At 31.6% G+C, this 16,590-nt stretch overlaps 4 protein-coding genes across 4 annotated transcripts; 2 read left to right on the top strand and 2 right to left on the bottom strand.

The window, feature by feature from the left end:
- Positions 1–63: 63 nt before the first annotated feature.
- On the bottom strand, positions 64–1,555 carry LOC107427917 (uncharacterized). Its single transcript, XM_016038323.4, has one exon. The coding sequence runs from the start codon at positions 687–689 to the stop codon at positions 480–482; it is 210 nt and encodes a 69-aa protein (XP_015893809.3). The 5' UTR covers positions 690–1,555; the 3' UTR covers positions 64–479.
- A 447-nt stretch (positions 1,556–2,002) lies between these two features.
- Positions 2,003–2,802, top strand: LOC107427941 (uncharacterized). The gene has a single exon (XM_016038351.4). It carries the CDS (start codon positions 2,470–2,472, stop codon positions 2,680–2,682), a length of 213 nt encoding a protein of 70 aa, XP_015893837.1. The 5' UTR covers positions 2,003–2,469; the 3' UTR covers positions 2,683–2,802.
- A 937-nt stretch (positions 2,803–3,739) lies between these two features.
- Positions 3,740–7,871, bottom strand: LOC107427943 (uncharacterized). Its single transcript, XM_016038354.4, has 3 exons — positions 7,380–7,871; positions 7,316–7,332; positions 3,740–4,192 (listed from the first exon to the last, which is right to left on the bottom strand). Exons 1-3 carry the CDS (start codon positions 7,574–7,576, stop codon positions 3,978–3,980), a joined length of 429 nt encoding a protein of 142 aa, XP_015893840.1. The 5' UTR covers positions 7,577–7,871; the 3' UTR covers positions 3,740–3,977.
- On the top strand, positions 5,301–6,245 carry LOC107427944 (uncharacterized). Its single transcript, XM_016038355.4, has one exon. It carries the CDS (start codon positions 5,781–5,783, stop codon positions 5,985–5,987), a length of 207 nt encoding a protein of 68 aa, XP_015893841.1. The 5' UTR covers positions 5,301–5,780; the 3' UTR covers positions 5,988–6,245.
- Positions 7,872–16,590: the final 8,719 nt, after the last annotated feature.

Below are 16,590 nucleotides of genomic sequence, written 5' to 3'. Positions count from 1 at the left end.
GGATTCAAGAGATATTTTTTTATTAACTTTTATAAGCCAGCAGAAGATTGTACACAAGTTTTTTCACTAGGTACATATACAAGTTTTTTTCACTAGGTACATAGATGGTAAACCTGGATTAGATTTGAGTAAAAAAAGAAAAGCAAATCATGAAGTTTTATATTCCAACATAAAACTACATTAGCTAATCTATAAATCATTACTTGGAAAAGGATTCAAATGGTACAATTGTAATTTTATTAAGTGACAAATTTCTTACCATCTCTAAGACCACCCACCAAATTTTTGGATTGAATATTATAACATATGTCTGCTTCAAAAAACACTTTGCCAAAAGAAAAGAAAATAGATAAATAAATAAAAGATAAAATCACAATTTGGAACACAATCAATATAAATTTCTCACAAATTGCTTCCTAACCCATCTGAATATTGTCCAAATCCCAAAACCCAAATAAAAAAAATAAAAACAAACCCACTTAGCCAAGGTAGATATGAACACCAATAGCAATGAGGAATATAGTAATGAGACCAAAGTAAATAATGGTATGAACCAATATAGAAATTCCACTGGTCTGCATGTTGCAGAAATCCACCACTCTGTTGTTCCCTGGGAGCTGAAATAGCAGGCCTGGTGTCAACAATACAAAAAGCACCAGTGCAATCACCACTGGACCCCAGTCAGCCATTACCACACTATTATTTGCTTTCTCTTCTCTCTCTCTCTGTAAGCAGAGTTCAGTGGAAAATGAGAAATGGAAGTCCAACAGAAATCCCAATAAAAAGAGAGTGGAACAAAGATAGAGAGTTGATTTTGACTAAGACAATAAACGGAATTGTCGAGGACGAAAAGTTGGAATGTGACGACAATGAAAGGGTACGAAATCCATCGCCATCGGACGGCACGCCATAGAATGCCGTCTCTGGGGTCTCTTTTGTCGTTTGGACTACTCGTTTGGACATTTTTTGGATTTGGGCTTTTGGGTTGGGCACCTAAAAACAATGGTACACTTCATTGGATTTTGGGCCTAGGAACCCTGACGGACTCTAATTACACCTTAAAATTTGCTGTATACACTTCTTTTGATATTTCATGTGCTTTATTTGTTTATTTTGATAAAATTGGATGCTATCATGCAGAAATCCCAGGCTAAAAAAGGCTGCCGTATGACATCTCTAGGGCCCAAACTCTAAATGCAATTAGCAACGAACAAATCTTTTATGACTTCATTAGGAGCTTCATTAGGAAAATACCGGGATAACTCAGTTGGGTTTGAAAATCCAGCCATCCTGGCTAATATTAACAATTAAATCCATCTCTGTTTTTATCTACTTTTACATTTTATGTGTTTTTTTATTATTATTACTTTTTTGCTGAAATACATTTCATGTGTTTTGGTTTATATGTACGAAGCTGTACATAATATTAGCAATAAAGTTAGCGACTCTTTGTTTTTATTCTTTTGCTTGTTAATTTGTTTTATACGTGAAGTGGGTGTATTATTAAAGTTGTCTTTTCATCAATTTAGAAACATCCTATATTTGGATGCTGACTTCAAGGTTTAAAATTTGATATTTTTGTATGTATAACTTGATGCTACTACCATTTGGGACCTGTCATGAAAACTGACCGAGTTAATCAGGGGTTAAAATTTTATTATTTTTTTTTTTTTTTAAAAAAAAAGAAAGTAATTCATAGATTAGTTGCTTCTAATGTTTCGTAACTCAGATGGAAGTGTTTTTTTCCATTGGTTGTGGATCCAATTCCCATCCTCTCGTGCAGCTGTCTCAGTATCATTATTCCATTCCAAACCAGATGCTCAAGGCATATATACAGTGCCCTCTTAATTCTACCCCAAGTCATGTTTATGCTCAAAATCCTCTATAATATTATGTGTATATATATATATATATATATGCACACACATATATATACATAAATGCATTTTTTACAGTCTTTTTGCCAAAATAGAATATTATATATTTATAGCCTAAACTCAACCTTTACAATTCATTTTCCAAATAGTTTTATGCTATTCACGATCTTTATAAAAAGGAACTCCACCTTGATCAACCTATAAAGCACGCTGGTTGAAAAAGAGAGAGCCGTGTTGAACAATTATTTGTAGGTAATGGAGGGAAGAAAAAGGTATTTGTTTCTATCTCCATAAAGCAAACCCACCACCCTTACACATTTAACATACCTTTCCTCCTCCTTTAAACTCACTCTCTTCTTTCTCACCAAGTTTGGCATCCCCCCCTTCATCTCCTTCTTCGCTAAGAAATTTGGTCCCTTTTCCCTCAACCCTCCCTACTACATATTGGGAAAGACAACCATTGTCCTCTCCTCATACATAGCTCAAGAAGAGAAAATTAATCCCTCTGAGACAGACTAATCAAACACCTAGAGATACAAAACACAAAAAGACAGAGACTCAAAAGAGAGAGAACAGCAAGATAGTGAACGAGATGGGTGCTGACTGGGGACCGGTGGTGGTGGCGGTGGTTCTCTTCATCCTACTCTCGCCGGGGCTGCTATTCCAATTGCCAGCACGAACCAGAGTGATGGAGTTTGGAAACATGAACACAAGTGGGATTGCTATTCTTGTTCATGCTGTCATTTACTTTTGCATAATCACCATTTTGGTCATTGCAATTGGTATTCACATACATATCAACTAATCCAGTATCTTTCCCATAAAACTGGGTTTGACTTTACCTTTTTTTTTTTTTTTTTTTTTTTGGTTATTCACATATTTTCATTATTTTTCCCCCTCAAATCAAATTGACTCCTTGTTCTAATCTCTTACGTCTTCAATTCTCATTGTTTAACTTTTGTGTATGGCTGACCGGATGGTTAGCTTCCAAGTTTGACGTAAATCGTTTTCACGTGCATGTTGTTCTGGGATAATAAGTCCACTAAAATATGCAAGTTAAAAGACAATTACTTGTTCTGTTTGTTTCCCAAGAAAATTACAATGTTGCATAGCCACAAAAAACAAAGAGTAAAACCAACAAAAACATTATGTCAGAAACCAAAGAAAATAGTAGTCTAAATACCAATGGTAAGAGTCTCAGATGCGAAAAAAAGTGGTGTTGGAATTGTAATTACTTTATTGGATTCCCCTATGGATGCGCATAAACAGATTAGATCTATGCTAATTGGAATAGTCATTATAAAATTTAAAAAAAGAAAAAAAAAAAAAAGAAGTTAGTGATTAGAATGGTATGATTTTTGCCCCATGGATATTTCAGTTGTTAATATGAAATGTGAATTCTGAAATATAAAATACACACTAAAATCAAAGGCTGCATAGTGTATACGCACTTGCTAATTGGTAACTATTTAATTGTACCGTAAGATAAGGAAAATTAATTCAATATCCAAAGTCCCAAGGCCAACACAACACGTGACACACCGACAGAAAACCCCAACTCCAAGCGCTAGGTTTCATACTCTTACCATACTTCTTGAAACCGCTATTTCTAGCAGCGGTTTCCACCTGAGAGTTGCAAAAGCATTATCACCCTTCCATAAAACTTTACCAAATACACCGATTTTTAGTATCCCACTTATAAATCACCAATCAATAAAAGACATATTAGGCTATTAGCTTTATGTTTGATTTGATTCAAAGTTTGTTCGGAAAAAAGAAAAAAAAAAAAAAAAGGGGCAAAAAGAGAAAGGAAAAAAAAGAAAAAAAAAAAAAGATTGCATTAATTTATAAAATGGCTGAAATCAACAAAGATGTAGTAAGCTTTTATAATTGATTTGATTTCAAAGATTGTACCAAGAAATTAAAAAAGCACCAACCCCCCATCTATCAACCAAAACAAAAAGAAAGGGAAAAAAAAAAATTACAGAGCGACCCAGATAGAGATTTTGATTAATTTTAGATAAACAAAAAAAAAAAAAAAAAAAAAAAAGAGAGACAAATTACCCAGATGAAAAAGAAGATAAATAAAGGTGATGGAGATCAGCCGGTGTAGATGTGGACATGGAGGGCCAAGATGAAAATGCAATAGAGAGCGAAGAAGATGAGAGTGTGGACTGCTATGGCTTTACCGTTGGTCTTCATGCTCCCGAACTCTAGCTGCTTGTGGTGTCCCGGAAACTGAAACAGAAGTCCCGGTTGCAGAAGCACGAACAGAACCACTCCTATCACTACTGGTGCCCAGTCCGCCATTGCCGCTCACTCTGTTTCAGACTTAAATTTGTGGAAGAAGAAGAAGAAGAAGAAGAAGTAAGAAAGAGATACAGAGAGAGAGAGAGAGAGAGAGAGAGAGAGAGAGGGATATATATTATATGGCTTTTAGTTGACGCAAACGAGACGTTTTGCGATGTGGACTCAACTCAAATGAGAATGAGACAGAGAGAGAGAGTGTGACACTTGGGAATCGTAAATTTTTTTTTTTTTTGGTTACAATTTTCTAGATTAATGTTCGGTAAATGTTATACATGCATATCAAATTAATAATTGCTATAAAAATAGGAACTATTCTAAATGATTATGACTCAGAATTAATACTAACATCATGAATTAAATTATGAGTTTAATTTTTCTGGGTCATAATCATTGTTGTTAGTTTATTTAACATTTTTTGATTGTAAAGAAACTTTAAAACTTTAATTGCACTTCTCTTTGCATTTGAATCTTTTTTTCTTTTTTCTTTTTTTTTTCCTTCTTGAATCTGATTATTGATTTTATATTGTTAGTGTAGTTTTATAGTTGAGTATATATAGATTTAATTATTTAAAACGATTGCATACAATTCTAAATCCATTTGTATTCAATTTTTGTTTTTTGAGTTGAAGATATTCTCATATCGGTCCACCTGTGTATTATTATTCTAGATTAATTTAGAAGCCTACGGTAAGATTCCAATTATGTCCACCAAGCTTTAAGATTTACGTCAGAGGACACGTATTATAGTCTCAGCGTCTCAAACGAAATCATTACTTCCACGTAAATTCAATTTCATGATCATCTTAGATGATTGACAGGAGTTTGGATGTTTTATAACTAGTTTTATAGTTTCTTAACATTGAAACAAAAAAAAGTATGTTGGGACTAAAATTTTAAAGTAGTTATGATTTGGTTTGTAGATTAAATGAGAAAAAGAGGTCAAGGGTCAGCATGGTCTGGCTGATCTCTATACCCACAGATCAATGTCCCAAACCCAAGGGGGCAAAACTGAAATGTCATACGTGATGACTGGCCCAGCCACAGAAGAATAAACGAATCAAAACCCAACCGAAACACAAAGCAACCATTCTAATTCGCCTTTGATTTGGTTTATAATATTCCTTTTGACTAATCATTTCCTGCTTATTATCATTATTGTAATGGTGCTGAAAACGAACTGATGGACCATTGAACCACCAATCCACAATTTGCTCTTTATATATAAGTGTTTGTGTGTGTAATACGTGTTTTTGTACATATATGAGTATGTATAATGAATGCAATCCATCTGCCGGCTTATGCGGCTTCATTACAATAGAAAATGATGCTTATTCTTATCCAGCAAAACAAACCACCAAAAGAAAATATAAATTAATAAACCAAAAAAGGTTGGAAAGGTAAAGTGGAAGATTGATAATTCACGTTATGTGGCTTTATGGGATTCCCTTTCCCTCTTCCAAGGATTTCAATATCAACACCATGTATACAAACCCTTTTTAATATGCTTTCTTGATTCTTCTCTCTTCCTGTTCTTCTTCATCATCTTCTTCTTCTTGTTGATTGTGTGGTAATATTAAGACTAAAAGAGAAAGAATGAGAGACTGGGCTGCTCCACTGATAGCTACGGCTTTGTTTGCAGTATTGGCACCGGGGATGCTGTTTCAAATGCCAGGGAAGGAGTTCCCTTTCCAATTCATGAACATGAAGACCAGTTTTGCTTCCATGTTTGTTCATGCTGTTATCTATGGTTTGCTTCTTATTTTATTTCTTGTTATTCTTGATGTCCATCTCTATGCCTAGCTAGGTGGCCTACCTAGGAAATCAGAAACCAGATAGAAGCTTCTTTGGAGTACTTTTGTTAAATTATTCCTTTCTTTTTCCTAGTGATTTTTCTCTTTTCAATTTTATTACATGTAAGACAGAGTCCATGGAGTTTCTTGTATGTGGAAATGAATATGTTAAAGCCAATTCCTAGGAGAAAATTACTTTTTTACTTTCTGATTTGTAATTCATATTTTCAAAGGATGATGAGCAATTGAGAAATTAGCTTTTCTTTTCTTTGTTTTGCCACAAGCAGAAACAGAGGCAGTCTGGTCCACTACCATGGTTAGTATGTAAGAAAATGTTAAATTTGAGGTGGATTTCCACTTCAAAGGAGAAAGTAAGCATATTCTATATACAGATCAAGAAATCACCAAATTTCGGACTCTGGTTTTTCAGGTTCTCAAAGGGGGAACAAAGAAAGCTTTTGAATTTTGGTTGTCAATGAAATGTTTGATTTTGATCTAATTCCCCCAACCAAAAGAAACGCGTACACTAGCCATTTGATTCTGTCCCAACACCCAAATTTGGACCATAAACTCAAAAAAATGCCAAAACCTACTCATATAAGACTCTTTCTTTTGTGTTATTTTCTTGGTAAAGGCAGTGATTTTGACAATCAAAAGGATCTAAATCAGAGAATTGAGGTTTGCAAGAACTCAAGCATACAAAACAAAAGAAACCCATATTTACTTTCCTTTCCCCCATTTCCCCTGCTCCGAGCTCAAATCTGAATCTGCTTATAATTATACCTATCTCAGTCTCAAACCACATATAGTACCCCCAGAAGACGTAACTATGCTTTTTTTTTTTGGGTGAAGAAGATATCACTAAACTTGGTAGCCCAAATTTTCTACCATAAATAAATAAATAAATAATTATGCATACTTGTATCAAGGTATGATCTACATATTCTAAATGGGCTTTAGCAGAAAACTTAATCTTAAGTGAACTACTACATTCTGTCTTTGTTGTAACCTTTCCCATACAAATAGCTCCATTCTCATCGTATTCCGTAAGAACAATGAAAATCCTAATGAGCTAGCCAAAAAAAATATTCTACTGGCATAAAGTATTTGCATAAAGGGATTTGTTATTGTATTTTCTTTAGGAATAATTTAGATCAGGGAAGAAGGTGAGTCTAATTAAGAACTAGTAGCTAGATTTACAAACCATCGAACCCAATATTGACAACAAAAGTAGATAGCAAAGAAAAAGATTAACCAATTCCAGAAAATGAAAAATCTAGACAGTTAATATTTCTTAAGAGATCATATCCACAGATAGATAGAGAAACAATTAAAAACAAGAAAACCCAGAAAAGCTTAGATAAGTTTGAAAAGTGGTGGAGGGTATTATTGTCCCATATACATATGGACTCCAATAGCTAATAAGAAGATGCAAATGAGAGCAAAGTAGAGAACAGAATGAACCAGTATGGACACTCCACTGGTCTGAAAGTTTCCAAACTCTACAAATCGACTCTTTCCTGGTATCTGAATCAGAAGCCCTGGTGTTAGCAGTATAAACAGCACCACAGCAACAAAAACTGGCCCCCAATCAGACATCTTCTTCTTCTTCTTCTTCTTGATCTCCCTATTTCTTCCACAAAATGTCTTTGTATTAAGCTTTCTGATCTAAATATATAATGATTATAATGGAAGTAGTGGAATTTTTAAAGAAAGAAAGTTAGGCATTATTATTATATAAAGATAGGATTTTCTCTTTACAAGGAAGAGACAAAAGGATTGATAAGTAGGAAAAGAAAAAAAGTGAAGGGGAAGGGAGGGAATCAAGCAATTCTGATTCACATCTTACAACTCAGACAACCACTTGTGTTTATTTTCTCTCTAAGGAAGCTTCCCATGTAACACTCATACGGTGCATACTAACAATTCATAGGTTGTCCATTAAACACAAGTAATTTTTTTTTTTTTTTTAACACAAGTGTTTAAATGTGTTGATTTTTTTTTTTTTTAAAATTACTGTTGCTCAAGTAAATAATTAAGCTTGAGACTTGTGTTATGGTAATAGATTCAAGATGATATTCTGTGGGTTGAGCTGTTTGAAAAAGAAGGATAAATAGACTAGTTTAATTTTGTAAATGCAAAAAGTCCGAGAAATGAACAATGATTTTGACTTAAGGTCCATTGCTCTTTTTGGGCATCATTGCTGTTGCACATTAATCATGGTGGTGGGGTCAGTGGCACTGTCTTCTCAACGACTCGTTGGAGCAAGTATTGGTAATTACCTTGACATTTACTCTCTTAAACTCCCAGCACATATTAATTACTTCAGGACCCAAAAAAAAAACATTTGCATAATGCTTGACAGTGGTAATGTGGAAAAAATGTGGCAAAGTTGTCTTTGCGCTCACCATTCCAAAAGAAACAGAAAGTTGAAGATGAAAAGCTGCTTGCATCGAGAGCACGATAGAGTAGACAGATGGATTTACCCACGAAAAAATATTGAAAAAAAATAAAAGAAGAAGAAGAAGAAGAAGAAGTCAATAGATAGAGTAGAGATGGTAGTAAAGGCTACAGGGGATCCATCTGGGATTGACCTTGAAGCTGTTTATTAATCAAAAAGATGGTAATAAGATAAAAGAATTTTGCATTTGAAAACTTTCAAATACAAATTTCAAGGACACGCATTTCAAAATGGGTACTAAATTTAATGAGTAATTAATGATATCTGAAGAGAGAAAATGATTTTTTTGAATTTTTAGGGAAGAAAATGTGGATGAAATTAACTCATTTTAAATGCAATCATTGCATCCTTGTCACAGGGCTCAAAAAATTTAAATTAAATGCAGTTGCAAAATATTTTCAAATTTAATTTTTTCACGATGTAATTGGAATCAAAATAAATTCCTCTTGTACTAAGAGTTTAAAATTAAGGGTAGGTCAAGCTAAAATTTTAATAATATTTTGTACCCTTTAACAAATAAAACATTGTTCTTAACCCAAAAATAAAAAATAAAAAATAAAAATAAAACATTTATCACCATATGTCACATTTTTCACAAGTAAAATTATAATTATTATTATTATTATTATTTTATTAGTATTATTGTTTTAAAAATCTTGGAGCCTTGTGTTAACACCCTTATATACATAATAAAATTACACAACAACATGTAGATTGTCAAATTGTTAAAAAACAATTAGAGTGAAATTGAGGACAAACTAGAAGGTTTCAAAACTATAATTAACTAACTCATGTATAATTCAATGTTGGTAAGAGAGACAATGCTTGACAAAACATCTTCAAAAAGTAAATTAAGAGAGACAATGCTTGACAAAAAACCTTCAAAAGTAAATTAAACTTCTGATCTCTCTAAAATTACGTTATTTTAGATACTACCTTTCGGATTTTTTTATTGCAACTTCAATCGGGAGGGTTTTAAGTCGCAGTCAAAAGTTTTAGATTTTAAGTGGTTGTACGCACGATCAAATCTAAAAATTATACTTGTGAATATTAGAAATACATAATGGGCCTAATGGGCTACTTTTTTTTTTCTTTTTTTTTTATTTTAAACAATAATACATAGGTAAATAAGGGGCTTTGAATGGCTCGTTGAAGTGAAATAGTGATTTATCCGTGAGTTCGTGAAAACAAAGTAGCCATCATTATGTAAATTCTATTTCTATATGGAATATTAGGTAGTCTTTATACATGTTATCTCTTTTATTTCCTGTTAAGCATTTTTAATGGTATTTTTTATTTTAAAAAGTATAAACTTTAAAATAAAAAGTATTTTAAAAAATATTATAAAATATAAAAACATGATTTTTAATCCAATTTCAATGGTATTTTTTATAATATTTTTTAATAAATAATTAATATTCACTTTTCTCTTTGTTTTTGTCATTAATGGCTTTTTTTTTTTTTTTTCCATTCCATTTTATTCTATCAGTTTGATTTCCCTCCATCTTTCTTTATCAGTAAAGAAAGAATTATTTTTCTTTTCATGTTTTCTTTTCCCCATGATTATTAATAAAATTATTTTATTGAAGAAAAACCTAAAAACCTTTTGATAGATTTTATATGGACCCTTTATGAGTTTTTTTTTTTTTTTGTTTTTTTGGTAATAAATTGTTCCGGTCGAATAATTAAAAAAAAAGGTGGAATAATTAAATTAACCTAACAAAACTCTCTTTCCTCTCTCATGATGACATAGATTTGATAATTTGAGAAGTACCAATTTTCTACGTCTTTTTCCACACTCAAAGTCCCACACTCACACTTGCAGAACATGAATATATAGAGGATAGAACGGATACAACCACAGAAAAGTGTTTATATATATAATATGAAATCAAATAAATTATATTAATTGTGCATAGAAAATTTTCGTACAATAAATACATGTATTTAAAATTTTATATAGAGAATCTAATTGAATTCTTTGAATTTAATTTTTTTCGTTTGACAAAGTCTATTGAAGTATCAAAAGTAGGTTTAATTTGTTTAGAATAAAAATACTAAAACTTTTAGACAACCTGTTGAAGATACAACTAGTATTTTAAATATTAATATAATACATATATATATGTAGATAGATCGATACTTTTATTTTCTGTAACGTGGTAAAGATTCGAAGAGAGCAATTATATGGCAGCAAACTGGAGCGAGCTTGACTTAGGCTTGGTACTCAAACGACTTGCGTTTGTGGCAATAGTTCGTTTCGAAGCAGTGTGTTGTCGTTGGAATATAGCTCCGGTGGGATACTATATATGGATCTTCTCCTTCATATACTACACTGCGCCAAATTCCATTGCTTATGCTTCTCACTTACGAAGATCCCTATAGTCGTCGCTTCATCAGTGTTACAGAGAACAACCTGGTTTACAAGGACCGGTTTGAAGGAGTCCCCTTAAATTGCTTGTGCTTGGGGTCGTCATATATATGGTTGGTTGGTGGATTTCAACAGAATGAACGCACGTAATCCACAGCTCGTTAATCCCTTCTTCGTGGTTAAAATCCAGCTTCCAACAAACTCCATTCATTTCAAGAACAATCATATTTACAAAGCCATCCTCTCTTCGGATCCGTCTCGATCGTAGTGTGGATTTCTTAGTTGCGGTGATGTAATAGCCACAAACTTGCATTGTGGAAATATGGAGATAACACATGGACATGCATTCATTTGGAGAATCAGCGCTATATGGATATTACATTTCCACACTGGTCAGATATATACGATGTCTGATTACTTATTCAGTTGATGTATGGATTTTCCCCACAAAAGTTTTGCATATTGGACATCCATGACCAAAAAAGAGGCTTGCTTACTGGTCAAGTAAATTCGATTTCTTATTTGATGGAATCAATGGATGAGATTTTTGATTGTGGAAGAGACGTATGAAGCAGCAGCAAGTACTGATATTGGATTTGTGGTCTGTATATTGGATTACCGTGAGAAAGGATGTATATTTTTGCAGAATTTGTCTAATCGAGCTATATATATTATTGGGGGATAGGGGAGGAACATGTATCAACGGTAGATTTTCCAGAATTATAGAAGAAAATTCAATATACTTCATGGATTATTATTATATACGAGTATACAGTTACAACTTGAAAGATGAACAAGTTCGTGGGTGTGATTATATGAATGTAAATATTTGTGGGCGCTCAATTAAATGGGTAATTCCAAAGGCTTGGTGAGCCATTTATTTATTTATTTTTTATAAACTTGGTATTACACTTGCATTTCTTTCTTTCTTTCTTTTTTTTGGGCCCTTTTTATAAACAAGTTTGTTAATAAATAATATTTGGTATTTATTTTTATCTTATATTACGGTACTGTTATATTCCTTTTTTTTTTTTTTTTTTGTTGATAAATTGGTATATCCGGTTCATATGCACGTATTACTGAGTTATGGTTTGGAGCTATTAGAATTTTAATCATATGTGTTTCTTTGATGACAATCAACAAAATATAAGGTTAATTGTACTTAATATCTTATATTTTGCCCAGATTGCATACTGGAACTTTGGATTAATTTGAAACATTTTAATATACATTTTGTTATACAATAATCCAATGCTCGAATTAATTTTTAAATTGACTAAGAAAAAGTGTAAAGATTGAAAAAATTGATTAGTTTCTCAATTTATTGATAAGATGAAGAAAAAAATTGATTAATAGAAAACAAAAATCAATTTTCTCAATTTTTAAACTTTAGTCAATTTTGGAATTGGATTAGTGTAAAACAAATTTTAAATTGAGGATCTTATGTGGAAAATATTTTAAATTAGAATGTCTAATGTACAACATGACTAAAATACAAAATAATAAAATACAATTAACTCAAATATATATACATATACACACACATATTAACCCAAATAACAATTCTCTTTATTTGCAAAATTTGTGAAAACTTATCAAAAACAAAACAGAATGACAATTTCTTCATCGATATTTCATTAATTTCATAATACAAGCTTCTAATTTTGCAATTTCTTGGCCTGATTTGATAAACAAAACAAAAAAACTATGTAATACAATATTAGATACAATAACAAAGAAAAAAGGGTTCTACCTTTCATGGTCATTTTAGTCAACATATGTTGTTTTTTGGGGTAAAGATATGTTAGTTTTTCTACGATCAACTATCTCTTTGTTATATCATCTTCCTTCTGAGTGAAGTCCCAAACACTACCATATTTTTCGTTGAAATACCAAATGTCCCTTGTATAAATTATATATAATAAAAAATTAGCTTGCCACGAGCTCCTCTCTTGGTATATCTGAGTCTCAAAGTTGTGGGGTAGATGTGGTTTATCCATCTCAATGACGCAAAATATTGTTGTAAAGAAACCAACCCCATTGGACAAAATATAATACTCTCCCTTATTAGCAAAAAATAAAAAATAATACTCCCCCTGAAAGATTAATTAAAAAAAGCAAGTAGAGAATATTGATTTATTCTCCTAATAGTTTAGATATATTATAATTCCTATACGTTTGGTATTACTGGATCAACATGGAAATGTTTATATATATTATAATTATATTATAGTCCTAATAGTTTATATAAACTATAATCAGCTAGCAATTTGCTGGAGGAATTAATGAGCCATGAAATAAACCACCCCGCCAAAAGAGTTTAGAGGTTGCTTAGAGCTTTTAAGCTTAATGCATACTAAAGTTTAAGAAATTAACTAGCCTTTCTTTTAAGCTTTCAAGTGCAATATTTAAAGCATCCACGTACATCTTCCCCAGCTAGCAGCTATATTACTAATAAATTCATGAATAAGAATTTTCTTCTTGACCCCCAGAAGCAAAACATATTACCTCAATTGCCTTAGGGACAAGAAAAACAAGCTCTCGGGGCTTTACAGCTCCACAAAAAATGGAGGAAGTTCAATTGAGATCGAGGTAGAAAACGACCCCGGCTTTCAAACAAGCTATCTAAACCAAACGACGTACGACATCGTTTGGTTACAAACTTAACTCAAAAAACGACTAAAACGGTGCCGTAGGTACTTATTACATTTAACCAATCAAAATCAAAATAAAGCAACAGTAATATTTTCTTCGCCCTCCTCCTTTTGCAACTAAGCTCGCCTTAAAGCTCTAAAACCCAAAACGACCCTCGACCCAAGCTCAAACCGGCAGTGCAATGTTATCTTTATGAACTATAATAAAGTCATATGTATCATTTACGTGGCAGCATTTCTTTCAGGTTGTATGTTAAATAGGTAGAGCAGCCGTGCGAAGCTCCACGGAATATATATGTATTTATGTATAAATTAAATTAAAGAGGTGTGGCGTTTATTCAAGGAGATAGAAATAGAAGCAATTAAAAGGCAAGCTTGATTTCCCAAAGGACTGAACCACACATGGAAGTACTTTGTGCTTTCTTGGATCATCTTTATGTGTGAACATTAGTAATTGAATTTAACTCGGTCAGTCTAAGCAGAAAAATGCTACAACATAATTTATAGTTTGAATGACCCTGCACATGCAACAAATATTACACATGATACCTTTAGTACAATTACTACCACGCCAGAAGCACGGCATTAATTAATCAAAAGTGTGAATTGAACATAATGTCTAGCGCATGAAATTCAGCAAAGAACGGTTTTTGATAAAAATTATTATGGAACATGAAGTCTTGCTCTGTTTTCACTAGTATGAATATAAACGGTGCAGATGGTTAGTTTGCCACTGGGAATTTCGTAAGCATTTTTCTTCTACGTTCAAGATTCTTGATTCACTCAGGACTATAATCATCAAAAAATGATCATCATCTTTATCCTAATCATATATGCATATTCATTATTGTATATGAACATCTCGATTCAAACCAAATTTTTTTTTTCTTCACATTATTAGTCCTCATCGACAATTAAAATTGATGGAACCTCAAATGAATGAAGGCTTAAAAGGTAATAAGATCTTGAATTCAATCAACAAACTAAAATCTTGTAGTGCAAGCAGATTTTAAATTTGTTAAAAGTGTTTGATATCTGTAATGTGCTAATTACTAAAATAGAAACTTTTAGTTACTAATGCGAAGTGATGCCTTCAAGGTTTAATTAGACCTTTTTTCTAAAGAAATTATCGACCAAAATAAATATACGGACATAAGGTTTATAAAATACCACCATATTTTATTTCTTTTCCCTTCAATACTCAAAGAATTAAATGCAACTTAGTTTGATATATATATATATATATATATATATTAGTTGAAGCTTTCCTTATTGAAATGGTATTATGGGATTTTTATCCCAAAAAAAAAAAGAAACGTTATTATGGGGGGTGATTAATTTGTGACCTTGTAAATCAATCGTCAAATTTCAACCACGTATTTGTTAGACATAATGGGCCTGTCATACACTATTTGAAGCCTAACTCAGATTATTTATTTATTTTTTCACGTCATTGGTTTTTTTTATACATACATATTGTATATCAGTTTATTCATATTAAAGATATATATATATATATATATATATATATTCATATTTTTTTAATTAATTGCATTTACTACCTCTAATTAATTTAGGCTCTCTTGTTAAAATTCACCACATTAGGCTTTCAAAATGCTAGCTTTCTTACATATTAGGCCAACTGGCCATGAAAGCGAGACTTAATCTTCATAAATTAGACAAATATGTAAGAAATTCAAAATTGGAGGTTTGATATGGTAGATTTTAAAATAGAGCATTTAAATTGCATAAATATGAAACTAAAAAGAAATAAAATAATAATTATTTTTTAAATATGACACACATTAATTTTCTTCTTTAAAAAAAATTAAAAATCTCATTTTCAACAAGGATAAGTTTAAATTTGATGAACGCAAACACTGTATATAATGTGCTCGCACAAGCATGTCCACAACACAGCCTGTTTTAATCTAGGGTTACTTAAATATTACCCAAATTAATTTGTTCTTTTGTCTCATCCAGATTGATTCTTTCTCCGACCAAAAAACAAAAAAACTAGACTACCAATCCTTTTTACTAATAAAGAAAATAAATAAATGTTTTAAATTAGTTTTTGTGGCTTTTGGTCTTCAAACCTAAATGGTCTAGTGCGATAGTAGCTGGCTAACTTAGGAGAAATAATATATAAAGACACATCAAATCAATATGCAAAAGGCAAAACCTTAGGTGATTTATTTCGTACGGACCATGACTCCACAACCAACAATATAGCTTAATTATTTATCAAAAATATATATATATAGTTTAATTTATAAAAAAAAAAAACATATAATATAATTAAACTTCCATTCTGAAATCTAAGCATAGATATGGATAAGCTAAGATCTATGGCATGCAAATTATGCAAAAACTTTAGTTAAAATTAAAGCTCAAATCAAATTTAACAACTTGGTTACAAGCTGACTTTAGTTAACATCTTTTCCTTTCAATTGGCATATATAAAATAACACACACACACACAAATAAAAAAATAAAAAGAAAGATCTAATTTAACAACTTGGTTACAATCTAACTTTAGTTAACATCATTTCCTTTCAAGTGGCATATATAAAATAAAACACCCACACACATACGTGTGATTAACAATCTCATAAAATAACAAGAATATTGAAATCCCAATTAAAGGTATGGGACATTTCTTTATTGTGTGCGTATGTTTTTGAGGTTTGTGGGACAGAAGATGCTGTACAATTATTGACCATGTCTTAGCAAATTTCATATTTCAAATAATTGAGAAAAAAAAAATTCGATGTTTATTCTCATGAATAACATGTGGGGGTATTAGCTGTAAAAGCAAGTTACAACAAAGTCATGACAAGGAAAAGGATACATGCACAGCATTCATCTTTTACTTGCCCTCAAGTAAAACTTATATATTTTTAATTTTTTTTTCCACATATACATGTATATATGTTAATTACATAAGAGGCTCCAAAAGTTCAAACGGTTCATTTTTGTGTCGAACTCTATTTGAAAAATTGACAAAAATTTAGCATCATTTTTTTTTTGGGGGGTAATTAATGAAAGTAGTATTTTTACAAAGTACAATTGTAATATTGTTTGACGAAACCATATTGACATGGCCTTTCTCAAAATACAAGGATGT

Source organism: Ziziphus jujuba, chromosome 9 (assembly GCF_031755915.1).
Source record: "Ziziphus jujuba cultivar Dongzao chromosome 9, ASM3175591v1".
Taxonomy (NCBI): domain Eukaryota; kingdom Viridiplantae; phylum Streptophyta; class Magnoliopsida; order Rosales; family Rhamnaceae; genus Ziziphus; species Ziziphus jujuba.
Note: the sequence above shows the minus strand (reverse complement) of the source record. Positions and strands in the feature narration are given on the sequence as shown.